Source organism: Harpia harpyja, chromosome 23 (genome assembly GCF_026419915.1).
Source record: "Harpia harpyja isolate bHarHar1 chromosome 23, bHarHar1 primary haplotype, whole genome shotgun sequence".
Lineage (NCBI taxonomy): Eukaryota > Metazoa > Chordata > Aves > Accipitriformes > Accipitridae > Harpia > Harpia harpyja.
In genome coordinates, this window is record NC_068962.1 from 4,798,841 (window position 1) to 4,825,301 (window position 26,461).

At 41.3% G+C, this 26,461-nt stretch overlaps 1 protein-coding gene across 2 annotated transcripts in view; it reads right to left on the reverse strand.

Annotated features, from left to right (window-relative positions):
* PLXNC1 (plexin C1) overlaps positions 1–26,461 on the reverse strand; it is a 71,760-nt gene that overhangs the window by 11,529 nt on the left and 33,770 nt on the right. For both annotated transcript variants that reach the window (XM_052774547.1, XM_052774548.1), the window contains exons 13-23: positions 25,056–25,262; positions 24,751–24,942; positions 21,184–21,283; positions 20,046–20,147; positions 19,557–19,660; positions 15,662–15,703; positions 15,047–15,171; positions 14,299–14,497; positions 12,753–12,899; positions 5,134–5,311; positions 3,867–3,970 (exon numbers count right to left, since the gene is read on the reverse strand). In XM_052774547.1, coding sequence (XP_052630507.1) covers positions 3,867–3,970; positions 5,134–5,311; positions 12,753–12,899; positions 14,299–14,497; positions 15,047–15,171; positions 15,662–15,703; positions 19,557–19,660; positions 20,046–20,147; positions 21,184–21,283; positions 24,751–24,942; positions 25,056–25,262 — 1,500 coding nt within the window. The remainder of the gene's footprint in view (positions 1–3,866; positions 3,971–5,133; positions 5,312–12,752; positions 12,900–14,298; positions 14,498–15,046; positions 15,172–15,661; positions 15,704–19,556; positions 19,661–20,045; positions 20,148–21,183; positions 21,284–24,750; positions 24,943–25,055; positions 25,263–26,461) is intronic.

Sequence of the window (26,461 nt, forward strand, 5' to 3'; positions counted from 1 at the left end):
GGAGGAGAACACAAGGATGATTTCTCTTCCAGCCCCCTTTCTTCCAGCTCAGTCCGTTTCCCCCATGCCTTACGGTGGGGCCATGTTGAGGGTCTAGCCTGGTGCTCCCAAGAACTATTTTCAAACTGAGCAAAATATTTACACCCCGTGGACTGTAAGGTCAAGATCCGTATCTAGCTACCTTGGGATTTCTAGTAAAAATCTACCCCCTTCCTTCCCTGAATTTATAGCGCTGCCAGGATGGTAACTATTATCTTTAAAAGAAACTGGCAGGTCATGCTTTTATTGTCAAAGAGTAACTCAAAAACGGTTCCCACTGAGAACTACACCACTGCTCTGCTGTGAAATGTTGGGTCTTGCCAAGTGCTAGTATACTTCCCTCTATAATTACAAAAACAACTGGCCAGTTCTAGGAAGGGATCTCTGCCAAAATAATTTAAGTGTTTTTTAAACCTTGGCAGCCAGCCTTGTGTGAGAAACCAGTTTAAACATTAAGATACTCTATCAAAAGCTGTGTCTTGTGCCAAAGAAATCTGTACTTACACTTGCTCCTGGAAAGTAAATGCAATCTATTTTATAAGTATGATTTTTTGCAGTGTTTCCATTTATCATACAGTGTTTCAGAGCTCTTTCAGATAACACAGAGCACTTTAAAATGACACTGCAAGTAGGAATATGCTCTAAGGCTAGCTTGTGAGGTGACACAAACACCTAGAGAGTCCTCCTACTTGGCCCTGAAGATAGGTAAACAGGAACAGGGCTACCCAGCAGCTTACCCCCTCCCAGAGCAGTGTGGGCAAAACGCTGCTTCAACTCCCTCTCCAAGAAGCAGGAGAGCAGCTCAATGCTGAAGTTGTGTTGGCTCCTGTCCTGAGGGAGATGGGCAGAGCTTGGAGGAAGAACCGTGCTTCCCCCCAGGAACCAGAAGCGTTGGTGCAGTGCAGCCATGATCCAAGCCCCTACTTCAGGTTTTATTTCTGGTAAAAATTATGCTTTTAGTGGAAAAAAAAGTGGAATATGCTTTCCCTTCTTTATCATTACTGCAGCAGCCATACTTGCTGTTTCTTTCAGTGTGATCCAATAAAAAAAAAAGCAAGCCCTTCTTTTTGTGTCCTGCTGCCTAAGTCAATTTTCACGGTGGGCTGCTCCCATGGGCCCCTCAAAACATCTTTGTCAGCTGTGTTACTGAGGGGGACAAACAGGGAGAGGGGAGATCTGTTCAGATCCACACAACATGGAGTACAGCTACTTTGCAAAACAGAAGATGGAGTAGTGTGGCTCTATGCCTCTGCCTCGTTCTCCGGGCTTCCTGTCCTCCCTATAATCCAGTTCTTGTCAGTGAGCTCTCCGGATCACGCATTCAAATTCGCTCTCTGGGACTGTGCCTGCTCCTGGAATGCGCGATGCTGCTACAGGTTGAGAAATTGGAGATCTGTGACTGGAGAGCAGATCTGAAAGCGGTTCTCCAGCTCTCTTCTTGCATGGGAAATAGGACATCATGATGTCATAGGACATCATCCATAGGACAGCAACTTTCTTGTCAAGGCTTGTGGTTATTCTCATGCAAACCATAGTGCAGACCTCATAAATAATCACATCAGTAACCCTACTAGGAGCAAAAAATTAAGAGCAAAAGGAGCACAAAAGTCAGAGACACATGAAAGTCTAATAAGAGTACAGTGAATTTTTTTCCCTTCAGAAACACCACACAAAAATGCAAACATCCCCTACTTGTGCATTTTAAAAATCAGTGTAGAAACTAACGTCTGCTTTTTCAAAAGTCCCTGGTGATTCTGAGACCTTTACAACACAACCCTCACGCTCCAGTATCTTAAAAAGATTTGATAGTACTTCCCAGTTTCAAAATCTGGTTATTTTCTAGCATTTAAGCCTGGCAAACAAAAAGAAAAATTCAGGCTTGCCACAAAACTCTAGGCATTGTTGAAATGTACGTTGGAATTCCTCAGGCAATGTTACTACTCTCACACTGTGTATGCAATGTTCCTTTTTCTTGCTAACTAGACACCTTCACATTCCTTTTTGCATTAATATGCATACAAGAAAATAAACTAGATATGCTAATGGCTGACACTCGCCACTAAGCCACTGCCTAAAACGCCACTAAGCTTCTGCCTAAAATGTACATTATTTTGTCAGTGTCAGAAAAAGTGAACTAAAATATCTAACAGAGATACCCAGCACGATTTCCATAAGGCAGCTGCTAAGCTATAATTAGTGTAGTTACAGCTTTGCAAAAACAATTGAACCTCCAACCTAACTTGCATCTGCCTGTAGAAACCTCAGACAAAAACAAGGGCTGGGACAAAGATACCCAGCGATGACAATGACCAACTGGAGCAGACTCATCTGCCATGAGGTATGGCACCCATGAGCCATGGCATGCCATGAGCTCAGGAAGTGCAAAAAGCTGCCAGGTAAAATCAGGGAGCACTTGCAATAGCTGCCTGTGGTAAGAAGGGTGGGTATTACCGCATTAGACAGAAGTTCAAACGTCTGATCAGATTCAAATCTACGTTGGCCTTTGCTGCACAGACTCTTACTGCAATACTGCAATGTCCTAATTTGTACAAAATCTTTACAAGTGGAGTGGAGGAAGTCCCACGTTAATCTATATACAAGATTCAAGAGAGGCACAGGAAAAGCTGTATTTAAGACACTGGATGGTGACTCAGGACATCTGGGTTCACTGCTGCCTCCCCAGGAGGTAAGGAGAGCAACAAATGCCTACAGAAATCTGTAAAGCGAATCCAAATGAGCTTGCTCCAGACCTGAGCAGCCTTGTGCTCTGCCCAAGCTACAAACAGTCCTGCTAGTCGTCTTTGTTCCTCTCTGTGGATGGCACTGTATTTGCTCATGCAGACAGCAATGTTCAGGGCTGGCTCAGGTTTCTCAGCACCATACTGCATTGCATGACACAGACCTACACTCATCAGCAAAACTTCTAAATAAATAAAAATTGATTATCATGTTAAGAGCCAGGCTTTCAAATTCAACAACGAGGCACAAAGAAAGCTCACCAAAAGCACTCAGCATACTAACCTCATTTCCAGAAATCTACCTGTAAGCATCAAAATGTGAGCCACCGTATCACCCGAGGCCAATCATCTGTTGCACATTTTACCCCAGCCCCTCAGCCTCTGACTAGTGTCAGTAGAAACTCCTTAGACAGGCAATGCTGCTTGCTATCTTTTGCAATGCGCTACACCCAGAAGGGCTCTGCCGCCAGTTGCAGCCTTGTGTGTTGTTGCAACGATGGACAGATTATTGCAGCATTGAAAATGACAGGTGCAATTGGAAATGGAGGGGAAAACTTGCGGTACAAGTGGTGACAGTAGGTGGAAGCAAAAACAGAGAGAAAAAGGGAAGAAGACTGACACAGGAGGTCTCGAGAAGAGCAAGCAAACGCATCAGTCCTTTTTTATTCTGACTCCCAATGAGCTTTCATAAGTATCACTACCGCCTGTTCAGATAATCAAAATATGAGGTGGGAAGAGGTAAACAATTGCGCATGGTGCAACAAAACCTCAGCAGCAGAAACTAGAAAAGACTCAAGGCAATGTTCACAGCTGGAAATCAGGTGTTGCTTTAACTGAAATGCTCAACAGAAGTAACAGTTTAGCTGGTATGCTTGAACCAAGCAACCCTGCAACAAGCAAACCTCTGAAAAGTAACAGAAAACATATGACTCATTGGCAAGAAAGTTGTGTGTCACACATTTTCCTTCTGTTGATGATGCTCAGCTATCTCTTCAAGATTTTGATCAATCAAGATACTTCTGTGCAGACAGCATTTGGGAGTTGGGGAGAAACTGCTTCTCGATTCATTGGTATGGCTTCCGTGCTTACCTCGTAATGACCGATGGTATTTAGCTTCCTTATCCCATCCTCCATCACCTCTGAGGAACCATCAATATCTAACAATTCTCTTTGCTGCTCCTCAGACACAAGTTCTGCAGTATGACAGCAAGAAAAAACAATTACATCCCAATGGCATTCTCACTGTACAGATGTTTGTAAAGAAAAACAACGCCTAATTATTTCTGGACCAGTGGCTCCCAACTGAGCTGTTTCTCTCTGTCCTTGTGCTAGGTCACATGAGAGTGGTTTTGCACTCCCACACTACAGATTCCTTATCTGGGGTGACAGCCTGGGTGGCTTCCATTACTGCAGGCTATTGGTGCCTCACTTTGTGCTGGTCAAAGCAGAATTTTTGGAGGTGCTTTCACCTAATCTAGCTAGTTGCGCAAGTGTGCCCTGGTGTTACGGTGACTTGAAGAAAGGTTTCACAAGCTGTACAAGACTCGCATAGTATTTGTGAAGGGTGGTCAGGTACTGGTGGTGGATATAAACATCAGATATGAACGTAAATTATCATCACTTGCCAACATAGCATCTGAGAAGGTGGGGAAATATCAACACCTTAGGGAGCAAGTCCGGGAGGTGACAAATGCCAACAATGTAGAGTTTGTTAGATTTCCTACTGGAGCACATGGGAAGTGATATGGTGGCAACTACAGGCTTTTATCTGACCTTGGGCTCTTGAAAACCCAACAAGAAAAGGCGGCTCAACTCATCTGCTGGAATGGCTTTATTTACATCTATAGATATTGTATGTACCTTTGAGTCATATGTGAACTATTATATGAACCTAATCTAACTGTAAATAAACTATATTTGTGGGTTCTCCTGATAAAGGCAAACGTAGGCCTGTGGGAAGGAAGGGCAGTAGGAGGGATAATAGGTAGGGACTAAAGTACTTAGTAATCATGATGTGTCATCTTACCTGCTGACAAAATTTATCAACCAGCTGTACTTAGGTGGACAGGCCACCTTACTTAACTCAGAAAAGGAACATATAAATCAGATGTGTTCAATAAATAACATGCGTTTGTTAACTGCATGCTGAAGTCCATGCAGAAGCGAAGCAGATGTAGTTCCAATGTTCTAACTGGTAGCATAAATGATCTAGTATTTCCCTAGAAATTCCTTACAAAAACTACACTCCGCCTAAATGCTAAACATATCAAAGCCAAAGGTAGGATTTCCTAACAAGAAAACTCCACAGACCGACCAGTGAACTCCATGAAAATATAACACAGTGACATGCTCTTACCAAGACCAATTTCATCCATCTGCAGACCATAGAGAAAGCCGTTCTTATTAAGGAAAGCCTGAAGGCTCTTCTCCTTGGCTTGGCCTATGGTGTCACAGTCCAGAACATTAACTTGGATAGTTTGACAGGCATCTCCACTCTCATTTTCTGGGATTTTTTCAAAGATAATGTTCACTGTCTGCAGAAGGAAACACACGTTATTCTGACTTACAGGGAACACCTGGCACGTGAAACCTAAAAACTCCTGACAGCGCATTTTCAGCATATTTATTATTAAAGCTATTTCAAACAAAGATTATTTGAATTAATTACACAATGAAGCATTTAGAATTCCTCATGTCTGAAGAATCAAAGATATATAGCTATATATTTCCAAAAGTGTATTTTGTATTCTGCTTTTGTGCAAATCTGTTTCAGTGAATTACCAAAAAAAGACAGGGGACCAGGAATAATTACAATGCATGTTCTAAAAAAAGCATTTTATTTAAAAGGAATGCCTTAAAAGCAAAATGGTAAGCGACTAGAGATCTGATAAGGTTGCTCAGTAAGTCGTCATGGTAAGCATGATTGATTTTGACTGGATAGGGAGCAGCGTTAAAATGCGTATTTGCACCAGCAGATCATGCTGAGTGCCTTATATCATACAAAAAAATACACCTCCCCTGGCGACATCAGTGTCTGTCTGGATACAGCCGTGTCTCTAGAGGCGGCAGAGACAGGGCTACTGCAGAAGCAGTGGAAAGGCAAAGCATGCTGCAGCAGACAGAACCCAAAGTGGTCCAGATCTGCACAGAAAAGTGTGATTTATTCTGTTAGTCATTACTCCAGGTCAAACACCCACACAACCTGCCCAGTTACAACACCCCTGCCCTTTAGCTCACAGCTACTCTTAGCTGGGACACAACTCATCTGCTAGGCTGCACACAAGGTGAGCACGGGCTAGAGGGAGGTGCCAACGAGACTGGGTGACCATGTCCAGGGAATGTTTTCAGTCGGGTCTTATTTCTGGTGACGTCAGGCAGCTCAGCTGCCAAAAGGCAGGGAAAAAGGGATGAGCACAGAACTGCTAGTGCTAAACGATAACAGCAATCATTTCCAGTGCCACAGCCTGCTCCTTGCAGAAAAATTACTGTTCAGCTACACGGATACAGATGTTCTGCTGGAGATGCCTTGGGACAGACTTAAAACAAGTGTTGTAGCTGCTGGCACTTGACCACAAGTGGCAAAGGAAAATCTACATACTCGAACCATTCTGGCTGTTGGACATTTCTGGTGTAATACATATCTTTTGACTGAAATGAGAGGACTGCGGGTACGACTCAGTGAAGGAGCGATCATTAAAAGAGGAAGCAACTAAAAAAAATTTATTTTCCCTGCTGTCATGTGAAGGAAAGAACTTCTGTCCAGGTTGCTGTAGGGACAACTTTTCTCTCTTCTTAGAAAAATGGGTAGTTATTAATAGTTGTAGAATGCTATTTTCTGCTTTATTACCCAGCAAGAGTGGAAATTATGACACACTGGTGGTGAAAAAAAGTAGTCCAATGAGACAGAAATTAACTTTACTGTTTCTACAGAAGCAGGAAGAGTATTAAAAACAGGGTTGCAAAACTATGAAGATCAGGATTCAACAAAGACTAGGATGTAACTGAAGTCACTGAGAATAACTTAATCAGGACACCGAGATGTTTAATTGTGAGGAAAATGAGTCCATGCAAAGGACAGACGGGATGGAAGAGGAGGGTATGTGGGAACAGTGCCTGCAGAAGGAGAAGCAGACTGGATGCCGTGCCTCAGGTTGGGATTTCATGTGGAAAATTAGTAAAAAAATATATTGGCACAGGAATGAGGGAGTCATGCTTGGTTAGGCCCACAGACCAACTGAACAGACAGCAGTCCTGTCCTTGATTTTGATTGCCCTGAGGTCATGGTCTTGTAGGATAAAAATGTGGACAGAGACTAACTGTATTTTGTCTTTGGAAAACTCATTTTAATCAAATTCTTTGTCTCTTCTAGTCTCTGAACGGATCTTTCTGGAGTAGCTACTCACACTTCAGCTGATGTTGATTTGTCTTTACATCCTTGGAAGCATTCCTTCCTTTAGTTGATCCTTTCCTCCTAACATTATTCCTATACTGCAATATTCATGTTCCTGCTTCTCCTTCATTTCCTCTTCCTTTCAGACTGTCAAGAGAAACTGTCTTTTTCTCTGCTGCATTTCCTTTTCAGCACATGCTCTCACACAGATTGCACATAAATGTGCAGCCTCTTCAATTATTATTAGCATGTGAGAGTCCTCCCATCCCCACTCAACTCATTGTAGGATGACAGGACTGTAAAAAGAGAGCAGCAGTCCTTTATGTAGGTGGAATACAAGTCATTTATGGACTTCTTAATCAAAAGTATCCACAATGTGAGGAAAATAACAACACTTGACAACTCAAAGAAGTGGTCAGATGGGAAGAAATATTTAAACACATAAAAGTCTCTAAACCAAGAGAGACAGACAGTTTTGCTGATATGATTTCCTGCAGAAGTTAATCTTAAGTGATGAAGCAATTGATGGGGAGCTAGGAAAGCCAATTATTATTAAGTCTTCCCTCTGTAGCTGAAGTTTTCACAAATCAGATTCAACCTGTCTGACAGCACAATCCCTGGCTTTAGAAACCATTAATCAGAAGCTGACAGTCACAATCACTGCATTTAGACACAAAGTGTAGAACTGGAAAAAGAATCAGAAATGACTGTAAAATTATGAAAGCCTTTTTATGATCAGCTCTGAAGGTCAGAAAACATTTAAGAGAAATCACAGGAGGATGCACGGAAGGCACAAGGAAATATCATCAGGCCCTTTTCTAAGCTCTCTCACTTTGCAAAGGAAACAAAAGTACAAGATAACTTAGGGAAAGATTCCGGAGGAATTACAGGACATGTGGTTCGACCTAGTAATATCTAGAGTTGAGACTTCACGCACTAGAAACTAGTGATTAGCAACACAAAGTCCCAGTGCTCTTCAGCAAAGGCTCAACACAGGTTGCAAGAACTGTTAAAGGCTACTTAAGGAGAACAAGGCAAGCATCTTGCAACTACTTGTATAGCAACTAGCTTGGAACCTAGCTAAAAGACAGGAACAAATTTTAAAAACATTTTTTCACTCATGCAGTGACAGAAATAACGACATTTGAAGACAATGTCTGCAGATGGTTTTTCAGATTTGTAGCTTTCTTGAAAATGAATTTCAAACAATGAATTATTTAGCAAAACTATTAATAACCATAGCAGATAATAAATGAGATGTGGTTTAATAAAGAAATGTGATAATACTGTATTTTCTTAGAAGTGAAGAAGAATTATCTGGGATATTCAAGGGCTCTTATTCATTACCCTGTTCTCTATTCAGCTATGCATCTGAACAAAGCATATTTCCGTTTCTCAGAGAGACTGAAAAAAGAAGAAAAAACTTTTGATTGGTAAAAGTTAGAGAATTTATGTAAAGGAGACAGCACAATGATGTACAGCACAACGAAATTGCCTTAAACCTACTCTCCTGTCTCCCAGATTATGAAATACAATAAACAGGAAAAATCTGATTGATTGTATGATCCTTCTGTAGGAGCCAGAACAGTTACCCATGAAGAGGTTAGAGCACAGCTAACAAATTGGCACAGAAAATGTTACAGGAGTTAAATTTAGGTTAGAGGGGCACTACACAAAGCAAGGGTTGTACTCTCGATGCTACAGTATGGTACTCAATCTGTACCTAATTCAGAAGACTCTCCTGTAGCCAACATCTGCACTGCTCGCTTCCTAGCAAGGGCTGTTGTGTCCTTTTCTGCTGACGAAAATCCCCATATGTCACATGCTTTTAATAGCTTCCTTATCTCTCACCAATTGTGTCTAATAATACCAAAACCATGGCGTCTTATTAGGAAATTGGGTTCCCTGTCTCTGCTTTACTCCCTTACAGCCCTCCCACTTCTTTTAACGCCCTTCTTTTAACTCATAAAGCAGTTGAACACTTTAAACAACTTCCGCCACTTGGCTTTGCTTCACTTTCAATAAAAGGCTGTCAGCTGAACAGGTGAATTACATCATTTCTTCCCATATAAAAATGCAAACTCATTTCAGCAAAGAATTCAACAGCCCAAATCCCTTTTTTAAAATAAGCAGTGACTATTCAAAAGAATGCCGGAGCACCAAGTCTACCACATGAAGAGGTCTCCCCTGGTTTTCCACAGGAGAGATTCCACCGAAAACTCCTCCCATGCCAGGCTGGCACTGTGTAGCTTTTCTATTTAAAATGAAGCACTTCAGTGAAATACTAACACACAGCTGTGCACCGTGCTTCTTCATCAGTCATTGAGCAAATTAACCACCGAGGAGTGCAGCTGCCTGTCTGCCTGTGAGAAAGCAGGCTTGTTTCTTCAGCCTGCAAAAAGGCTCCACGACACATCCAAGTCTCTTTCAAGGCAGTTTTATTTCTCAATACTCAAATATAAGCACAGCATGAAACCACACAGCTCCTCAGCTCATACTGGACCAGTGCTTTTAGAAGCATCTTTCCTTCAATTCCTCTGCTCAAGTATTTACTTCAGTAGCTCATCTCTGTTCAATATCTGACCCTTTCCAGCAGAGAAGGGTAACAGTAGGGGGTTGGCTGGTCCCAAGGATGGTGGCCTTTTTAAATAAGGCATGGGGCCCAGCCAAAGACAGCTCTAATACAATTCAAAACCAACATGTTTCTTAGTTCTCTTTTTCTCCTGTTACAAATGGCCTGAATTTTAGAAAATCTCTCCTTCTTTCTCTGTGCCCAGTGCTTCCTCCTTGTCCTGCCCCAAGAGTTTATCTGCATAGTGGTGTGTTCAGGAGGAGACCTGTGGAGCTCCCCCTGAATTTTAGGAGCCTGTCTGTATCCTGCTGTTATTGGTTTGGAACTGAAGTCCCAGTCCTGAAAGGACAGATTTGCATGCAGAGTGCCTACACCCTTGTTTGTGCCCTGCCACTGATTTGAGAGTTGAACTCCCTATCAGATGCATCCCTGCATCTTCAATGGCCTATATAGCTTAAAAATCTGGACACTGAGTGTCTCCAGATGTGCTTCAGTATCTTTCTATCACCCTCTTTTTGGCTGTGTTTTTATACTTTGCTCTGGACAGGTAGGTTTTAATGTACTGCTACTGTGGGGCTGTGGAAAGGGGCAAAAGAAAATACCAACAAAATACTGCAAGACTCAGAATGTAACTGCAGTGAGCAAAAGTGCAAATGCATTTGAAAACTCAGCTCAGAATTTATTCCATTTAGAAAACAAAACCTGCAATCCCTTAGGCAGAAAGAGAAAATACTTGGTTCCCTGTCTGTACTCTCACAGGTCCTGCATGTCATTGCAGTGCATGTGAAGTGGTGTTAGTGAGAGAAGAAAAGCTGACTCCTTCCACTTCAGCATCCTGTTAAATGCTGTTCTTGAAAACGTGCACAGCTGGCCTGCTTCCCCAGCCCAGAAAGGCTCACTATTCCACCTAAATCTCTTTAACAGCACAGCTTTAGTTTCCAGCATAAATCTTAGACAAAACACCAAACAAAACTGTTTCCCTGTCCAGCCAGAGCTAGAGTCCTTGGGCTCCATCTCTGTAATTTTACTGCAGGATCCTCTCTCCTTGTCTGACGGTTTTAAAGGGAACATTCAGCCACTTCTCAACTAAAAGTCCAATAAACTGCTGGACAGCAGGGAAAGCTGACTTATTAACCCTGTAACAGTATATTATCTCCTATTTAAAAGCAGGAATACAAAGTACAAAGGCAGCAAACAACGCCTGAGAAAGGCTATCTGCCCTCTCACTTCCTCATCCATCTACAGACAGCCTTCCCCACTGATAGCGAGTCCTTCAGACCACTTCCCCTCTCTCCTCTTTGCTGCAGGCTGCCCACAAAACCCTATCAGCGACTGCACGTGTAAAAGTAGCACTAGGAAAAGTACTTAAGGCAGTGTTCAGCAGTTTCAGAGTCAGCTATCCCCTCAAGGTACTCTCAATTTGAATTTGTGCTATAAATAAGAAAAGTCAATCAATTCCACAGGACCAGATGTTCCTGCACAGTCTACTAGTAGTAGGCATATTGAGCTTGCTTGAAAATTGCTGCTCTGCATAACTACTGGGTTTTGTATCCTATGGCTATAAATAGCAATATATTTAAACTTACCCCAGATCCCAAATGCATGCCAGAATGCAGCGCACAAACAAGGAAACCAAAGATACGGTATTATGCATTTAATTTTTAGTCGCGAACTTCCTTTCCAAATGCACGCTGTGGTAACTTAGCTTGAAGTACCTTCACATGAAGCTTCCAACAACAGCTTTGTAAATAGCTATAAGAAGATTTGACTACAAATTTGTCAGTCCGAGAGCTTTCAGCAGAAAATGACAATTCAGAAATGTTTCACAGAAAGGTTGTCATTTCAGTGAGCTTCCTATGTGACCCAGTGAGCTAAGTCCAACAGATTGCTGACCAGGCAAAATTTCCAGGGTCACGTAGTCTCCTCTAGTATGTGGCATCTTAGGACCTCCAGGTTCTTCCTGCAAAAACGGAAGATGGGCAGATCTGGAAGCCCTACCTCAGGGTCAGGATATGGGCTCTGAAAAGGACTGAATTCTCCTCCAAAGCTGCCAGCACTTGCAGTGTCCCTGCCATGGCAGTTGCTGCCCTGGCAGTTTCTGCTCCCAAGCTCTGAAGCCCACTATTCAGTCACACTTCTCATATTCCTAAGTATGTCTGGTAACTCTGACAGCAAGCCAGGAGTTAAGAAGCAAGGAAGCTATGGAAATGACTGGAAATGCAGATTTTTAAGTTCTCAGACTCAAAATCACTTGGAAATTCTGGGAAAAAGTGCTCTGGTCATTCTGAAAACCTTTTTCAGACCTCCTACTCAAAAAGTCACAATTTTTACATGCTCCAAAGTGCAGTAATCCTCGCTGTCCTTTCTCTCCTCAGTGTCAGAATAACAATCAGTAAGGGAATTCCAGCTTTCAAAGAATTCTGAGTGTAACGGTAAAATAGGAGGCACTTTGTAGTTGCTTTAAGAAAGGCAAGAAATCTATGGTAAAGCTCAGAAAGTTAGCTAGGCTTCCCAGATACCTTGTTTTTAACCAAGCAACTAATTAAAATCCACCACACTGTAACCTTGCTAATTTGGAGCTAGTAACATGGAAACCCACAGCAAATTATTGTTGCCTGAAGATTAGCCACAAGTAAACACAATAGAAAAATAAAACCTCTGCATTCCATTCCTTCATTCATTGGAAAGTGTAATTTAGTTTAAATTCTAAGCATATGTTTATATTTTTGTAGTACAGTTTAAAATAAGAAGGAATTTTAATACCCTGAGACTTCATTAAGCCTAACCTTTGGCGATTAAGGCATGCTGTGAAGCAAGGAGTGAGTGCTATTTGTGAAATGTATATTGGTGAAATACCAGCTAGTTAAACTCTATTGCATTTTGAAACTTTGTCAGCAATAACAATTTTATTATACCATCATCTTGTGTCTAAGAGCCTTAATTTAACTTCCTAGAAAAAGAGAAAACATTGTAGTTATCTGTGTTTGGAGGGAACACAAACTGGCAAACGTACCACTGTTTTGAATTCAGACACTTGCCACAGCAGCCAGTCTTCATTAAGCGTGTACAGGGCTTTGCAAGTTATCGCGTCAACAGGTCCTTTGTTTATTCTCTGATTGAGGGTTGTCACCAGCGAATAGAAAGGTTCACCAATTGTCTCCTAGGACATGAAACAAACGCAAGGAACATGTTTATTTTTGTAATCATTAAATGGGCATGAATAACTATAAAAAAAAAATCTAGTGTAACTAAGTATTTCCTTTCAACTAACTTGTTATCTTGCAATTAGAAAAGAAAATCCCTCTAAGCAGATTTATCCAGTTATTTGTTTAACCTCCATCCTTTGCTTTTCGGTGTGAAAGTCTCATGCAAATAGCAAGGGACAGCTGGAGTGTGCGGCAAGATAGCTCACAGCCCCTTGCTGTGCACAAGCACACTACAGACAAGCTGCTCCTACTCCACCTGGCAGACGCTTCCTAGTTCCACCAAAGAGCGGGTGGGGGGTGAGACGTGCCTGTGTTCACATGCTTACTTCAGCTATTTCTTCCTTTTTCAGTCTTGTGAGAAAACAAGCTAACAACTAGTTTCCTTTTGAATTGGCGTGTCCCCTTGTTGTCCCTGAAAAAAGCCTTGGGAGCAAGGTGGTGGGACATACACTGGTGTATCAGCGAAGGAGGGAATGAAACTGGGGTTTCCCTCTCCTGCCTGAGCCTCAGGCTTCAGGAAAGCACCTGAGAAAGGAAGGTTGGATCTTTGTTTCCACGTGACACCATTCCTGCAGCCTGGCTAAGGCATCTCACTAGCACAGCTCTGGAAAGATGACTGGTGTATCGAGAACAGATCTCTGACAATTCCTTGGCTCGCTCCTGGGGTTTCAGGAAACTGGTGCGAGCTGCTGAGCCTCAAACAATTCTGCTGCTGTATTAATGCAAGGACTGATATGAGTGGTACCAACACTGCAATATCATCACACTGGTAAGAGAGACAGGAAGCATAACCAAGCACTGAAACCAAGAACGAAGTGCTACCAAGTGGGCTAAAATAAACAAACGGTAAAATGAAAGAAAATGCTTATTTTATTTCCACTGGAAATCATTTAGGTCTTGAAATCTGCAATGCTGTTTGGAGGTTAAAAAGTTTGGAAAGAAGTTTAGTTTTCCAAAAGAAAGTATTCCTTAAAACTCCATTATGTGGTAGCTTTCCAACAGCTTGCAAAGAAAGGTACAGCTGCATTTTAACAAGCGTGTCAGTCTTTTAGTATGATCACAATACATCTCATGGAGATGAAATAATGTCTGACATGAGAAAGGGATATGCTAGAATTGCAAAATTACCCAAATCTCAGCCAAATAAATGACATGATCATCACTTACAGACGTGCTCTTTTCCTACATCCCATTGATGATAGCTAGCTAAGTCACCTAAACTAGAGGAGCACACATTAATAATGTTAAATGTTAGAATGAATGCTTTAAACTGATCCCTCTAACAATTCCTACAGAAGAAATCAGTTAAAAAAATCTTGCGTATCTTACACAGTGAAAAAAATGAACACATACCCGGAGAAATCCAGAAAGGCAGACTGACATCCAGTTTGTCAGCAATTTTTCGACCACAGATTCAGTTCGTCTGAGCAGGAGCTTAGGCTGTACATTGCTTGATTGCTCCATCAAGTCCTTTGTCAACACTTCCAAAATATGGGTTAGATAAACTAGCTTAGTTTGTAGTGCAATAGTCAAGAAGGACGCAAACAAGCACCTGTTTAAAAAAAAAAAAGAATGCTATAATATTTGGAATTTCTCTTCCCAGTCATCTTTAATAAATGAAACACACTTTAGTGCAGTTCATATCCTAAGTTTTCCCTCCTCAGGCACAGAAACTGTCCACTGATCTCTAAAAAAATATAAAAATGCAAGTCCATCTGCTCTTGTGATTATTTTTTAAACACAGAATTTGTGTCTCTAAATTTAATTCTGCAGAACAACACCTGCTTCAGCGACAGAACATTTCTAAACTGTAGAACTGTTTATCTAACCGCAGGAAGTGTTTACAGTTTTGAAGTGAGTTTTCCTGCTCCTTTGCCTCTTTGTTTACACGTACAAACATTCTGATTTCTCTTTAATGGCTTGTTTTAAAGGCAATGTTTTTTCTTCCTCAGTGTATGCAGATGGAGAAGATAGAAAAATTCTCTGGAGTAATGCAAGCTTGTTTTGCAAGAAGTAGAAATTACATTTGTGTGCTACGATCCATGTTGGTTTTTCCTGCTAATTCTTTGTCTTGAAGATGATAAGCATAATCATACTATACCTGTCTTTCACAGAGAAATTTTTCTGCTTTTCAAGGGTGTGAATGAGAGTAACAAGAAAGTTCTTGTTACAAATTAAAGCATGCAACATGTTGAAGCTTTCATCCTTGCTCGTTTGGTCTCTGCTCTGGAATAGTTAAACAAAAATAAGCAAACTGTAGTTTGGCTATGATGGATTCTTAATGCTCAGAATAATGGTAAGCAACATATGTGATAAGATCCTAGCCTCATTCAAATCAGTGGGAATTCTGCATTTATTTCATGGGTCTCAGGATTTTACCAAAGATGCATTTGCGCTTGTGTACAACACAGAGTACGCATATGCAGAGCACACATTTTCTGTCGTATATACAAAGTAATGCTGATAGTTAAGTTTGCCTGTCATTTCCCATGACTAGATTCTGTTTATTTTATTTAAATAAGTCATAATATACATTGGATAACAGCATCTTATATATCAAATTCTTTTTATGTATAAATCCATGTAACCCTCCTCATGGGGGAATGGGAGCATACTGGAAATGCAATCTGATGTGTTCTAGGACAACACTGAGATAAGAGATACAATCACTCTTGAAAAAATGTTTATTAAGGCATATCACACTACATCAACTTACCTGTGGCATGTCTTCACTGAAGATGGATGCAAAGCCTCCTGACTAAAATATAAGACAGGTGATATTTATCATTCTTACGTATACCAAAAGTTTCTAACACATGTAGGTTAAACATGCCAAGCATGTTCCTGATGGCATACAACTTGAAATAAAACCATGGAAATGCTGGCTTCTAATGCAGCTACAATATAAACACTCTACACAATAACTTCTGCAAAGGTGCTGTCAAGGTTCACTGAAAAATGAACTCTCAAAGGTGACCTGGTATTGACTTCCACATTACTGTGTATGTTAACTTATGGGGCTGAGCTGCACTAGCACAGCCATCATCTAACACTCCACAGAAAAAGCTGTTTATTAGACCCATCTGCAAATGTGCTGGTGGGCAAGGGGCACTGCAGGCTGCATCCTTCTTGGACAGCAATGATACCCTTTGGCATACAGGGCTTCTGTAACAGTGACACTTGAGTTCATCTGCCTCCATTCACTTCAAGGCATTTAGTGAATGTTCACTAATGAACTCTCCAGGAGGTCCATGCTGTCAGTCTCCAGAGAGGCACAGGTGCCACCACACTTCCAGTCCCAGGGAAAGCTCTCACAACAAAGGGAAGCCCTCAGTTCTCAAATACCTTGTCAATGCCTCTTGTCTGACTCTTACAGCCTGTAAGGTCCCAACACAGCTGCATGTTCCCAAAGTAGCACCCTTGAGCAATAAATTCACACTAGTACCATTTACTGCCATTTGCTGTATCTGTGATGCTGGCAGCCCCTCGTTTCCTTATAGAATCATAGAATCACAGAATGGTTAGGCTGGGAAGGGACATTCAAAGATCATCTAGTCCAACCACCTGCCCTGGGCAGGGACACCTTCCACTAGACCAGGTTGCTCAAAGCCCCATCCAACCTGGCCTTGAATGCTTCCAGGGATGGGGCATCCACAGCCTCTCTGGGCAACCTGTTACAGTGTCTCACCACCCTCATCAAAGAATTTCTTCCTCATGTCCAATCTAAATCTATCCTCTTTCAGTTTAAAACCATCGCCCCTCATCCTGTCACTACAGGCCCTGGTAAAAAGTCTCTTTCCAGCTTTCTTATAAGCCTCCTTTACATTGAAAAGCTGCAATAAGGTTTGCCCGAAGCCTTCTCTTCTCCAGGCTGAACAACTCCAACTTGCTCAGCCTGTCTTCATAGGAGAGGTGCTCCAGCCCTCTGATCGTCTTCATGGCCCACCTCCGGACTCGCTCCAACAGGTCCATGTCCTTCCTATGTTGGGGGCCCCAGATCTGGACGCAGTACTGCAGGTGGAGTCACACGAGAGCGGAGCAGAGGGGCAGAATCCCCTCCCTCGACCTGCTGGCCAGCCCAGGGTACGATTGGCTTTCTGGGCTGCAAGCGCACATTGCTGGCTCACATCTAATTTTTCATCTACATATCTGATTTTTCATCCCTCCCTTTCCTCATATCTCCTGTTCTCTTCTCCCCTACCATACTCTTCTTCCTCCTCCTCCACGGGCTATTCCCATTTTTCCAGAACTTCTTCAGCATCCCTAACACCACCTACCAATAAAACACACACACACAGAGTCAAACAACCAGAACTATGTTAAAGGTTAAAAATGCTTGTGAACGGGGAACAAGCATGGTAGCATTAAACCAAATGATGTTGGAAATTAAGGGAAAACAGAAACAATAATCCAAATTTAACAAGTAAAGCAAAAATCAGGCTGAACATAAGGAATATTTTAAGAATAGATGTAATATCCACTTAACACCTACAAGCATTAAGCACAAAACAAAAGCTATCAAGCCAGATTAAATATAGAAAATTGAAGCAGAGGGAAGCGAGAAACTAAAAATGAAGATGGGGTCCATCACTCTTAATTTTAGGTATCTGACTCCCTCTTGAAGCAACTCATCCCATCCTGAGACAGATGTCTCAGGCAAATGGGATGAATCACTTTCTTGAGCTGCCTGTCTCTGCACTGACTACAGAAGATGCTCAGTGAACAGCTTTGATGTCCGTGTTTAAACAGCTTAGATTAAATGAGACAAAGCCCATCGAACACACTGGAAGGCAGAAAGAGTACAATACGGACATCATTCAAACACATGAGGTCAGTGAGGGAAGTGATGGTTTGTCACTTCGACCCTTCTGATACCCAGTTGCAATCTACTACTCCATTGCCTTTTCTGTTCATCTGTAATATTTGTTTAGTAGAGCACTGCTCTCAGCACAAGGCATGTTTGGACACTCCTGCAATGTAAACGGTAAGTACTTAGCAGGAAAAATTGGTACATGATACGTTAAATAACTTGCCTGACTGTAGAGAGCTAACAGTGGCAAGTTTACCTTCGTGGTATCAGTATTTCAAACGGAGACAAAATCTAATTGAAATCATTTCCAGGATGCGCAGTGGCATGAGACTTGCCAAGGCAAAACAGGAGCCCTTTCCTTTCTGACCTCACATAATGCAACAGAGTGGCAGACTTTGTGCCTTTTTTTCTTTCCTTTTTATTTGCATAAAGCAAAGCATTTCTACCCAGACAGCTTCTACAGATTGTTACTGTTTTGACAGGGGACTATCACTAAGGAAAGATATATTCCTAAAAATAAAACCACTATTTTAATGCTAATATGCCTGGCAACAAAATAAACTGAAACGAGAGAGATGCAGAAAGTAAGGTTTCCTTGGTCCACTTTTTTCAAACCTACTAGTGACCCCATACAAATTAGAGTGGGGGCATCACAGCAGTACCAGAAGAAATAATCCCAGTTTCCTTCCCAGTGAGAACTGGACTCAAAGTGCACAAAGATGACGCATATGTAATTGTTAAATACTATTCTGCCTTAGTATCTGGTATTTGGTGGTGTACAAAAAAAGGCCCTGATTCTGCACTATCACATGTGTTTAACTGTATCACAATAGCTTTTAGTGGGATCACACACAGCGATAAAGTGAAGCAGTGTGCAGATAAGACTGCAGGACTGGGCCACAGCAGTGATGAGTAACACATGAAGACTAGCAGATAATTCACATACATACAAGCTATACACTAAAACACCACAGCACTAACCAAGGGTTTCTACTCATTGGTGTCAGTTACACAGCACAATATCACCAGCTGAGATCACAGCTTCTGCCAATCAGTAAATGCTGGTACGCACTGGTTACCATCATGATAGAATTTTGAAAGCTGTGGCAAATGCACTTATCAGCATTGTAATGTGCCACATATGCAAAAAAATAGCAAGAGAAGTAAAACATTGAAGAGAAGGCCTCTTCGGTCCTCTGACAGTGGCACAAACTGCTCCAAAGAACAATTAAAATATCCACCTCTAAACTGGACAGCACTTAAGTACTTATGCAATTTTTAGAGCATTTGACCTGCATTCCTTTGAATCAAGGTCTTACCATTTCTGTTAGCAGCTTGCAGTAGAAAGTCAGCACGACCTTAGAGCCATTTCTTCATCCCACAGGTCTAATTAGGAAGTGTCATGATGTTAGCTAGCATGTTAGCTAACCTGACTGTTAGTTTAATTAGCTATAGCATGGAAAGTGAAAGCATGAGAACAAAAAAAGCAATGGATAAATTATAGCTTAGTTAGGGTGGCCTGAAAGGCAAGCAGCTTAGTGAGGCTGGGCAAAAAAGAAATGGATGCACACACAACCCTTGAAAATTCAACAACGGTGCTTTATCTACAACATTTAGGCTTGGTTAAATATAGAGATGTACAGCCTTAAGTGTTCTTTAGTAATTCTTGATTCAAGAAAAGTTTCTTGTGAAAACAATGTGCAACTACTGTGTAGCATTTACTTTAGTTATTTGATCCTGACCTTCCCAGCTTTTTCATTATTAGGCAGGACTAACAGCTGAAAGACTTGTAAATAATTACCTCTGGAAAGAAAGTTCTAAGAGCAAAGTGTTTGTAGTCAAGGAAGGGAACGGTTCCAAAACTATCCACCACGTCTAATTCATCCATCTGCAGTTCCGCAAATCCTGTAAAAGCACACCCCACCCCCAACCCAGAGAGTTAGTTTAGTCGACACAAAGTCATCTTCACAATTATAAATTGGCCCCAATAGCTGTTCCTTAAAAAACAGTCTTCAGGGAAGAGAGGTTGTTTTTCTAGCTGAAGCTCTTATGAGCGGGAAAGTACCAATCCATTTTTTTCCCCACTTTTGTTGAAGGAAATATTACATGCAATCCTATTAGCTCAGTGCTATCTGCTACTACAGTGCACACCAACATTAAAGAGGAACTCTGATACAACACACAAATATTCTAACAGCCATAAAATTAAAATGTTTACATGTGAGCTTCCTGACAGTTTCAGTTCAGAAATTATGCTGTACTTAAGCACTATAAAGCTCTTTAGACCTACCCTCGCGTATTTCCTTCCGAATCTCATATTCCAGCAGTTCAAGTTGCTGACTCTGTTTACGAGTTAACTCTTTGGATTTGTATCTAGTAACTATGAATGCCGCTAAAAAGGAAGAAAAAAGGATTCTGAGTACAGAAATTGCAGAACAGACAACCCCTATACAAGACATATTTTAATATTATTTTAAGAAACAGAAAGATTAACATACACTTGCACTCTGCAGGAGTATTACTGCTTCTGCTGTTGTCAGTGTGCTAGTACCCATGAGCCCTAGTTATCTGGATCTAAACCCCAATGTTTAATAAAACCCATTCCTTTTAACAAGGTCTTAGAATTGTCAATCCAACTTTATTTGAAAGTACAGCACACCCTGCTATGTACAACCTGCACAGAGAGACACAGAATCTAACAACCACTTCTACTATTAGCAACCTACTTAAAGTAGCACTGATTAAACAGGAAAAACAGTTGTTTTGAACAGGAAATCCACTTCCAAATTGTTAACTTCTCTAAAGTTTATTTTGAGAGAGTAAAGGCACGAGATATGCTTCCTGTAAAGGTAATGCGCTTTTTAAAAAGGAACCCAACCAAAGAACAAACTCCCAAACTTATTACAATAAATGGAAATTTATCAAATATCTAAGCAGGTCAAAACATTCAGAAAAAAGGTGTGACAAAGAGGAGGGGATAACTATTTCCCCCCCTCAGTTTAGTAATGACCTACAAATTCACGAATGATCCAAAGGAGGCTGAGCAGAAACACCACAAACACTGCCTGAGGATAAGCAGTTTGTTAGGGAACATCTGCCCCAGGGACAGGAGGGGAGCCCAGCTCTGACAGCTGGAAGGGCCCAAGTTGTGACACAAGGATGTCAGTCCTGTGACTTGCCTCACTAAACGATGGCTAGTGATCCCAGCAGAACAGCCAAAACGACTGCCTTGTAACATGCTGCAGTCTGACAAGATGGACTTCACCACCAGACCAGAGTTAACTTTGTCCACTCTTATTTGGAACAGGGAAAAACCACCAGACTGTTTGTGAGAGTTCCAAACACGTACATGTGTGTGTATATGTGTTTATGCATCATGAGTATACCCTTCAGCAAATCAAAACCTGAAAACACATTACTGTACTTACCTATAATGACACCCACTACAATAGGCAGCAAAATAAGAACATATAAATATATGTGTGATGATGTTGGTTTGACTTCGTGCTCAAAATTTCCTAATTTGACCTGAAGAAAAATAATGTCTGTGTTAATAGAAGACAGGTATTATATCAGTGCTTAAACTGACATTTGACGTATTAAAAAGAAGTATGTATCTGAGGCACATGAAGGACCCTCGTTCTCCAGATTATTGGGAAGACAGCAGCAATTTAGGAAAACATATGTAAACCAACACAAACTTAACTTTTGCTGTATTTGATGTTTAAGCAGGGTAACAAAGCAGTGACAAGAGAAAATTTTGGAGGTCCTCATGAAGCACCAAATTTTGCTCTCACTGCAAACAAGAGCCCTCAAATGAAGGGCAGGATCTCGCCTTCAGCTGGCCAAGTAGCTCATGCACTTCAGAATTATTGCTAAACTTTCTGGCATTTTGAAGCAAGGAGGGCACATGCTGATAATTAAAAACATTCCTTTGCACTCAGTGTTACTCTGCTGAGCAGAAAAGCAAGGTAAGACTCAAGCTGATAATGAGGGAAGTAATATTTTTAATAGATGCCTGGCCCACAGCCCTCTTCCCTGTTTCTTTGCAGAAATTTCAACCTCTTTGTGTAGGATGTTCCTTAAGAACAAATACAATACATGTACAACATCCCCCAACAGCCACTGGGCTTGTCAAAGGCAGGACAGGCATTAATTCTTAGGAATACATGAAAGTGCTTAGGTCTGCCAGATGCCAAACTGGAGCATTCACCACTGATAATTATGGCAGAAGAAATTTCACAAAGAAGGATCTCAGAGGACTATGAAAACACATAAATAAAGGGTAGCTAAGCCTACAAACAGACTAGAAGTAAAAATATGCTTTGACACAGAAAAAGAATACCACCAAGTGCCAGGGATAGAAATGAGCCTGAGATAATTGAAAAGGAGAGTTGAGTTGAAATTATTTTGGGTTACAGCAGGGAAGGCAGAGATCTGGTGATTTCAATCACTGGCTTGTCACAGGAGGTGAGCAGCCAGGGCAGCTGGAGTCTGCCAACTGGATAGTCACATCACAGCTACACGGACACGACCAAGCAGAGAAACCCCACAGGGCTGGAAGGACACTGCCTTCGTATTTCTGGGGCTACAAAGAACAGAAGATAAAGCAGACCTATTTCCTCCATCAAATGTTATTTTTTCCTCGGTTGCTTATGTGTTTTCACAATTTCTATACAAAGTACTTTCGGTCTGAGCCTTCCTAGGATTCCATTTGCCTTTTCCAAGGCTGAAATGCATTGGTGGCTAAATATGTTAATCAACCCGTGACTAATACACCTGTCTTTCTCCACTTGTTATGTCCAACCAAAGCATTCTTGAAGCAGAAATTTCTATTACTCATCCCTGTTTATTGAAAACTGAGACAAAGCATTCGTTTAATTTTCTGCTCATATTTAGATTATCTTTAATCATCACCATAACCTTCCTATTCAGTGGCCCCATTTCTTTCCTTATCTTTTATTTATCTTGCTTATGAATCAACGGACTAAATCAGGTACACCTGAATTCATCCAATTCCTATTCCTAAATTCATTTCATTCTCCCTGCATGACATTATAAAACCTCCTCTAGACTGGTAATGCCTCTAAGCTTTATGTCATCAGCAAACGTTATTAGCGCATGCCTTAGTTTTGTGCTCATCACTAGCGATATTAAGTAATATCTGTATGAAAATCAACATTGCCCAGAGCCAGCTCCCAATACACAGCATCCAGTTTTTCTAATCCCTAGCATCTTCATAATCACCATGTTAAGTAGTTTACTGAATGACTTCCAGGTACATGTGATCTACCACTTTTTTGTTGTGGAAATCACTCATCTTACAAAATAAAGACATCTAGCACAATCTGCTTTTATTAAAAAGAAGTTGACAATTATACCGTTTTCCATTTACCTCCAGGTCTTTCATGAGTCCCTCATTCAAAATACATTATAAATCTTTACACAGAGCTAGGATTAAATCAGCAAGCCTCCATTTGCCTAGTTATTTTTTTTCTTTTAAATACTGGTTTGATATTTGCTGCTCTCCAGTCATATACTGTATGTCTCCTGACTGCAGTTTTATTTAAAATCTTCCTGCAAAGCCTACAATATCATGTGCCAGTCCATTCTCTGGGCTGTGATGGGAATGATCCTGTTCCTGCTGTCTTGAGCCCCTTGTTCTATCTGAATCTTGCTTCTGTCACAAGAACGGCGTTTTCCTCTTTGACACCTCCATTCAGACTGATCATCCTGTCTTTGACCCCACACTCAATATCATCTTTCTTCCTGAAAACTAAGGCAAGAGATACGTTTATTCTTGGGCCATACCTGTCTTTTATACCCAGCTTATCCTTTCTTCAGAGCAGCCCTACTTCTTCTATGATGATTTATTTATAAGACTGAAAAAACACATGATGATTTCCTACTTTTACATTTTTCTTGATGTTGGAAAAAAATAATTTTTAAGGTACCAGAAATGAAATGTTACATTATAACTATTGCATTTGATTTGCCTCAGTGAAGTGGTGACCTTTCTATGACAGTCACTCCTATGAAGCTTGCAGGACGAGCATGTGATATTGCAAGGCAATGTTAATATTTAAATGCAACACCAATCTCAGAAAGGCTTTTCCATGCCATAACTGGCTCAGACGGCAGGATCCACAGATGGGGGATCAGTTAACAGTGATATGAAATTGAGAATAGCTTCGTTAATCTTTACTATGAGCCATATGCCTTGAAGTCAATAGAGTTATTTCAGTTTTATACCACCATACACCGCAATAAGTCTGGCATAATTTTTCTCCCTCATAAATGGCAATGATTGCATTTTAAAAAATTCATATCTTCATCTTATTCACGGAGCAAATATCTTAAGCTGCCATTTAGCTTTGACATCCATGCTAATGTTCTTATATTTGGGCCTGGCTTTGTGCCATATGTTCAAAGCATTTTGGCCTTTCCAGTGCACATTGAATTTTACCCCCTTTTTCATCCAGAAATGCCTTCTCTTATTCTCAGTGGTCATCCCTATGCACTGTTCAAGATCCTTATCTACTTTAGTAGGAAAAAGTGAATGGAAGGATACAATCCTTTTCCTCATGGCCACACTGCAGCAGCAGATTGCTTACAGATCTAAGATGAGGGGCTCTCCTGGAGCCAGTGATGCTGTATTGGTGATGTCTATGCTGCAGCTAGAGGTGTGACAAGCTATTGCTCTCCTGGAGCTCAGCAGCAGTGAGCTCAGTTTGGGCTGCAGAGCCTACCCTCTGACACCACAGCAGTAACCAGACAGTAAATGAACTCAGTACTGTTAGTGGTACCTAAGCTAGGCAGGCATGCTTAGATATGAGGAAGAGAACTGTACTAGCAAGTAGCAGCAGAGCAGAAAATGCATCCAGTTCCTCCCTCTATAAAGAACGTTCATGACAAGAGCATTATTGTTACATTTTACTACATTTGTACAAACATCCAAACACTGTTGAATTGCAACAAAAGGGAATTCTACTTACAAAAACTTTCACCGTGGAAAAGTCAATCTTGTCTGTTCCTTCCCTTTTGAATTTGCACAGTATGGTACTACGGTCTGGCTTTTTGGTAATATTTTGGACACTGAACCATATCTTTTTGGTCTGTGCACCATTCATATATGACAGATAAACCTCTACCTCAGTTTTAGAAATATTCAAGTTGTCATTTTCTTTCTAGAGGGGAAAAAATTGAAGATAATAAACAGTCACTAACTACAGTAAGAAATAAAATGATCCCCAACAACCTTTTAAAATAAGGAATTATAGTTTATTACTTTCAAACTTACATATATTTTTAATTCCAGATCAGGATCCAGCTCAGTGTGCAGCTGGTAGTTGATGAACACTGGGTCAGGGTGGTAGTGTAATTTGACACACGGTATAAAGGTAGTTTCCACTTTTAACATCATATCAACAACTTTACCCTCTGTTGCATGGCTCAGGCTTGGTGTTAAGTAATGATATTCAGATTTATTTCCAGGACACCTAGACACCTAGAAAAGCAATAACAAAGCTGTAACAGTCATTAAGTACTCAACAGTGGGTACAATTACAAACAGAAGCACTCAAAATCATTTTAATGTCTTCCTGACTTCACACAGGTATCTGCTAAACCTCTTCTCTGCGATCAGGACTGCATGCAGAGCACCTGGGAAAATTTCTGTGTCAAGCCTGTGTCTACCTTTAAGCACATTTATCACACACTCTGCACGCTGCTTTAAGGCTGATTGCACACTGCTAAGGCAGCTATTTCCTGCAGTGAGACAGGAACAGTGACAGTGATTTCTCCTTCCTTCCCCTCCATGGAGGTGACAAGAGAAGAGCAGGACAAGCTCTCCAGCACCCCGGGCATTGGCTCTCCCCGACTTTACTCCTGAGAGAGGGGGTTGCTACAGTCACCCCATTGTCTACTCCATCGGATGGTGCTGCTCTTTTCTGGTCTCTGTGCTGCAAGCCCAGGCGTCAACAGGGTGCTCACCTCCTTATAGCCTCAGAGAAAGGGTTTCATCCCAACATCAGCTCCAGTCTGCCACACCTTGCTGAGGCAGTGGCACCATTTGGGTTCTCAACACGAAACCAGAGAGAAGTATACCACCCCCTCCTCCAACAGACCCATATATAGAGGTTGGGGAGACTCAAAAAGGACAGATTTGGAACAAGTCTCTAGAGCATAGAAAAATGCAGGAGAGTACCTTACGTGCACCCATGATCTTGTACTGACAATATGTGCAACTGTGTCCTGGTTTTGGCTGGGACAGAGTTAATTTTCTTTCTAGTAGCTGGTATACTGTTGTGTCTTGGGTTCAGTATGAGAAGAATATTGATAACACACTGATGTTTTCAGTTGTTGCTCAGTAGTGTTTAGACCAAGTCAAGGATTCTTCAGCTTCTCATGCCCAGCCAGCAAGAAGGCTGGAGGGGCACAAGATGTTGGGAGGGGACACAGCCAGGACAGCTGACCCAAACTGGCCAAAGGGGTATTCCGTACCATGTGATGTCATGCCCAGTATATAAACTGGGTGGAGTTGGCAGGGGGCAGGGGTGGATTGCTGCTCGAGGACTAACTGGGAATTTGTCTGAGAGTGGTGCGCAATTGCGTTGTGCATCACTTCTTTTGTATATTCCAATTCTTTCATTACTATTGTTGTCATTTTATTATTATTATTTTTATTATCACTATTATTTTCTTCCT